General features: G+C 38.0%; 1 protein-coding gene across 1 annotated transcript; it reads left to right on the top strand.

Annotated features, from left to right (window-relative positions):
• Positions 1–1640: 1640 nt before the first annotated feature.
• On the top strand, positions 1641–5735 carry LOC136226042 (eukaryotic translation initiation factor 3 subunit C-like). The gene is made up of 4 exons (XM_066014328.1): positions 1641–1777; positions 2074–2140; positions 2236–3999; positions 4533–5735. Exons 2-4 carry the CDS (start codon positions 2117–2119, stop codon positions 5499–5501), a joined length of 2757 nt encoding a protein of 918 aa, XP_065870400.1. The 5' UTR covers positions 1641–1777; positions 2074–2116; the 3' UTR covers positions 5502–5735.
• The last annotated feature ends 223 nt before the right edge of the window (positions 5736–5958 follow it).

The raw sequence follows: 5958 nt of genomic DNA, 5'->3' as shown, positions 1-5958 counted from the left end.
CTAGATTCAATGGAATGGAATGAACTCTTTATTCATTCCCTAGTTTGTGATGAGGATGTGAGTTCTATCATTTTCATTTACACTCAAAATGGTGAGGTAAATGATGGATTGATCTATAGCACTACAGTAGGAGGTTTTAAGTTAAACTTTTATATAAATAGATACATAGGTGGTAGAGGTTATGTTTTTGTAACTTTTATTTTAATAAAGGTAAAAAGGTTCATTAGGCCATTGATCTTTTATTTTTTAAATTATTAAGCCATTGATCTTTTATTTAGATATATTAAGCCACTGATCATTTATTTTTATCTCATTAAGCTCTTGCTTACCAAATTAGTAAGTTATGAACATTTAATTTTGTTAAAAAGACGTTATTAATTTCATATGTATTCGAAATTATATAAAAAAATATTTTTTACAGTTTGAATTAAGGTTTTTACAGTTTTCCTGTAGCCATATTATACGTCCAAAACTGTTTTCAAACAGTAAAAAAGTACAAATTTCGAATGAAGGTGCAATGAGTAATATTATGTTAACTGAGTTTTATGTTAAAAATAGATTATTTTTTTTGTCGTTAAAGATTTAATATGATTTGTTTCAAAAAAAACTTAATATGACCAAAAATAAAAGATCAGCTGCTTAATGTATCCAAATAAAAGGTTAAGAGCTTAATGAACAAAAAAAAAAAAAGAACTTATATGAGTATTTTTTTCATTATGTAATTTATAAGAGTATTTTTTTTATGCTTAATGTAATTTATATGAGTAGTTTTTTTTGTTACAGCGCACCACCTAATTATGTTATTAACTAAGATACATTATTATTAATTTATTCTTAATTTGTAATTTTCTAATTTTTTATTTATTACTCTAATATACTACACGAGGGCGAGCCTTGGCGTAACGGTAAACGTTGTTATCGTGTGACCAAGAGGTCACGAGTTTGAGTCTTAGGAGCGGTCTCTTGCCAAATAAATTGGCAAGGGAAGACTTGCCCCCAGTACACCCTCCTTGTGGTGGGACCCCTCCCCGGACCCTCGCTCAGCGGGGACGCGTAGTGCGACCGGACCGCCCTTTTTTTTACTCTAATATACTACACATAATTAAAAATATTATAAAATTGAGCCGGGTCGGGCTCACTTGGGATTTTGAGACGAATCTCAATCCTAACCCATTTTATGTGCGGACTTGAACGGACTTGGACCGGATCAGGCCAAACATCCCGGACCCTCGCTCAGCGGGGACGCGTAGTGCGATCGGGCCGCCCTTTTTTTTACTCTAATATACTACACATAATTAAAAAATATTATAAAATTGAGCCGGGTCGGGCTCACTTGGGATTTTGAGACGAATCTCAATCATAACCCATTTTATGTGCGGACTTGAACGGACTTGGACCGGATCAGGCCAAACATCAAATATGAATGTCCATACCCATCCGATGAGTGACGGGCCTGGACGGGTTGGGCGGGCTAATGGGTTGCTAAACAGTTCTAGTTTGGAATAATCCGTTATTTTTTGGGTTTTCTACATGAATATCATACCTAATTATAAATTTACAACTAAATCATTCAAGCTTAATTATGAATAAATCATTATTTTCTATATATAACAAATAAAGTACGTGGAAGGGAAAAAAAAAAAAAACATAGAAATTCACCTCTTAAAAACTTTTCGTTATTACAGCATCTCTCACACACTCTTCATCTATAGCTTTCTTTCAAACCAGTGAAACCCTAGCCTCCAAGACCTCGGCGACGGTTTTTCTTCTGCCTCCGGTGAGCTCTCCCTGCCGTCTTTCTACCATATATCTTCATCTCTCGAGTACTATTTTATATGGGTTTTGTTTTCTGTCATTCCTCTCCTCCATATTATTAGGGCTCCAAATCCAATTCATCCAACTTGAGGAAAAATTAATAATTAAAGTAGTGGTAGAAAACTTTGTTCTTGGATTCAATTTGTATCCTTACTGTAAATGTATTTGCCTTGAAAATTTGGGATTACGTTATTTATGAATTGTTTTATGAATTTTTAAAGAATTCACCAGTCGATTATCTTATGTTGGTCATTGCAGGTTGTAGAGGTTCTCCGGCTTAAAAGCTTATTTTTTTTTCAAGATGGCATCGCGATTCTGGGGACAGGTTTGTTATAGATTTAGTCTGTATTTTGGATTGATGACATCCATATACCTTTCAGCATCCTGTTATTTTACTTTCATTATCTTCTTATCATTTAGGGTGGAAGTGACTCTGAGGAGGAAGAGAGTGATATTGACAACGAAGTTGCTGATGTTGAAGTGGGCGAGCCTAGCAACCAAGCCCCACAAAACAGATATCTCAGAGGAACTGCTAGTGACAGTGATGAGTCAGATGACCAAAAACGTGTTGTCAGATCAGCCAAAGACAAACGATTTGAGGAGATGTCGGCTACTGTTGATCAAATGAAGAATGCAATGAAGATTAATGATTGGGTCTCTTTGCAAGAGAGCTTTGATAAAATCAACAAACAGCTTGAGAAAGTCATGCGTGTCACAGAATCTGAAAAGGTTCCTGGCCTTTACATCAAAGCTCTTGTGATGTTGGAGGATTTCTTGAATCAGGCGTTGGCAAACAAAGAAGCAAAGAAAAAGATGAGCAGTAGTAATGCTAAGGCCTTGAACTCAATGAAACAGAAACTAAAGAAAAACAATAAGCAGTATGAAGAGTTGATTAATAAATACCGGGAAAACCCTGAGAGTGAAGAGGAGCAGGAAAAAGATGAGGAGTCAGAAGAGGAGCCAGATACAGATTCAGAGACTGTGGATTTATCTGATGAGGATGTGGTGGATCCTGATGATGTTCCTGAGCCTGAAGGAGACTGGCAGAAGATGATGAGCAAGAAAGATAAGCTCATGGATAAACAGTTTATGAAAGATCCTAGTGAAATTACCTGGGATATTGTAAACAAAAAGTTTAAAGAGGTTGTTGCTGCTCGAGGTAGGAAAGGAACTGGAAGGTTTGAGCTGGTTGAGCAACTAACTTTCTTGACTAAGGTTGCTAAGACACCTGCACAGAAGCTTGAGATTCTCTTTAGTGTTGTCTCTGCTCAGTTTGATGTGAATCCAGGGCTGAGTGGTCATATGCCTATAAATGTTTGGAAGAAGTGTGTGCAAAATATGCAGATTATTCTTGATATTCTTGTGCAGAATCCTAACATTGTAGTAGATGATATGGTTGAGCCTGATGAGAATGAAAGCCAAAAGGGGGCTGATTACAATGGGACAATTCGGGTTTGGGGGAACTTGGTGGCTTTCCTTGAGAGAGTGGATGGGGAGTTCTTTAAGAGTCTTCAATGCATTGATCCACATACACGTGAGTATGTTGAGAGGCTTCGGGATGAACCTATATTTTTGGTGCTTGCTCAAAATGTTCAGGAATATCTGGAGCGAGTTGGAGATTTTAAAGCTGCATCAAAGGTTGCCTTAAGGCGTGTTGAACTAATTTATTACAAACCTCAAGGGGTTTATGATGCTATGAGGAAATTAGCTGAACAGACAGATGATGGTGAAAGGGCAGGAGAGGAGCTGAAGGTTGAGGAAAGCAGGGGTCCCTCAGCATTTGTTCCGACTCCTGAGGTTGTGCCTCGCAAGCCTACGTTTCCTGATAATAGCAGGACAATGATGGATATTTTAGTCTCTCTCATATACAAGTCTGGAGATGAGCGCACCAAAGCTCGTGCTATGCTTTGTGACATCTATCACCATGCTCTCCTTGATGAGTTCTCAACTTCCCGTGACTTGCTGTTGATGAGTCACCTGCAGGATAGTATCCAGCACATGGATATTTCTACTCAGATACTTTTCAACAGGGCTATGGCACAGCTTGGTTTATGTGCGTTTCGTGTTGGGCTAATTACTGAAGGGCATGGTTGTCTTTCTGAGCTGTATTCTGGTGGAAGGGTCAAAGAATTGTTAGCACAAGGTGTTTCCCAAAGTCGTTACCATGACAAGACTCCGGAGCAGGTACAGCTCTTCTGTATTTTCTTCTATGCATGTCCATAATTGAGTATCACCTTTTTATTATCATTTGAAGTTCTGAACTAGTAACTATTGTTGAAGTTGTTAAGTGTTCTAATTTATCAATATCTATTAGCTTCAGATAGTGTTTGAGTTCTTTGTACAAGAGTATGAAAATGAATCGTGATTGGTTTTTAGACTTCCTGTGTTAGCAGATTGAATAGATATTGGTATGTGTCATACTTGTATTATTACAATTTGGGAATGTAGGCTACTGCAAAAGAAATGCATGATTTGTTCCGACTGTAGCAGCTTGTTTATGCCTAAATGGTATTTATTGTGGTTCCTTACCTTGTAAATTAATTGTCAAATTATATTCATCTCACCAGAACTGTTAAATGCCATTGGGTGCAAAAATTCTTGGTTGTTTTAGTTCAAAATAAGGTACTAGATTTTTTTACATTTAGCAGTTTTTCTTTTTTGGATTGATAAGCATGTCATCTATGCATCCACTGACAGTTGTAAATTGGTTTCTACAGGAAAGGCTTGAAAGGAGGCGCCAGATGCCATATCACATGCACATAAATCTTGAGCTTCTGGAGGCCGTCCACCTTATTTGTGCCATGTTGCTGGAGGTCCCTAATATGGCAGCCAACACCCATGATTCCAAGCGCAAACTCATTAGCAAGACATTCAGGCGGTTACTTGAGGTTAGTGAGAGGCAAACTTTCACAGGCCCTCCAGAAAACGTCAGGGATCACATAATGGCTGCCACTCGTGCTCTTACCAAAGGAGATTTTCAGAAATCTTTTGATGTCATCAATTCTCTTGATGTTTGGAGACTGCTTAAAAACAAAGATACTGTGCTAGATATGCTTAAGGCCAAGATCAAGGAAGAAGCCCTAAGGACATATCTTTTTACCTACTCATCATCCTATGAGTCACTTAGCTTGGACCAGCTTACCAAAATGTTCGACCTCTCAGCAGCCCAAACACACAGTATTGTCAGCAAAATGATGATCAACGAGGAGCTCCATGCAAGTTGGGATCAGCCAACACAGTGTATTGTTTTCCATGATGTGAAGCACACTAGGTTGCAGGGTCTAGCATTCCAGTTAACAGAGAAGTTGGCCATCCTGGCTGAAAGCAATGAACGGGCCGTTGAGGCAAGGATTGGTGGTGGCGGTATGGATCTATCTACGAGACGGAAAGATGGCCAGGATTATGTCAGCATGGCTGCTGGAGGTGGCAAGTGGCATGACAATTCAAACTACACTCAAGGGAGACAAGGCCGTGGAGGGTATAATGCAGGTGGTGGGCGACCACCAGCATTAGGCCACACTTCTGGTGGTGGCTATTCAAGAGGGACTGGACGAGCAGGTGGGTATTCTGGAGGGTCGCGGTATCAAGATTCTGGATATGGTGGGTCTGGTAGAAGTACAGTGAGGGGATCTCAGATGGATACTTCCAATCGGATGGTTAATCTCAACCGGGGAGTTCGCACTTAGGGATTCATAGTCAATAAGAGCTGAGGAAAAGAGAGCCATTCAATTCCGTTTTCCTTCCTGGTAGTAGGTTTTTTTTTTATGTGGAAATTTTGTTGCTTCCAGTATTTATCTTTTGCATCAGCTGAGTTATGTAGAAGAAAATTAGAATTTACTTCTATTTTTGCTAATGAGATCTTGTAAATCTACTTATACATCTGATGATTGAATAGTTTAACATTTTCCTTTTTCAAATCATTGATATTTACTATTTAGGGGTCAACTTTACATGGTTCATTTTGGTTTTTGTAATTTGGTGAATGAACTAAATTATTTTGAAATTCTTTTGATTATTAATTTTGTCGCTTAATTTAGTAATTTTTAGTTTAAAACCATTATAAAAACTGTATTATGTCGCTTGTTTGATAACTCACTTAATGACTTAAATTAAAATATTAAGCACTTATTTAATTTAAGTGCG

This window comes from Euphorbia lathyris, chromosome 4 (assembly GCF_963576675.1).
Source record: "Euphorbia lathyris chromosome 4, ddEupLath1.1, whole genome shotgun sequence".
Classification (NCBI taxonomy): domain Eukaryota; kingdom Viridiplantae; phylum Streptophyta; class Magnoliopsida; order Malpighiales; family Euphorbiaceae; genus Euphorbia; species Euphorbia lathyris.
Note: the sequence above shows the minus strand (reverse complement) of the source record. Positions and strands in the feature narration are given on the sequence as shown.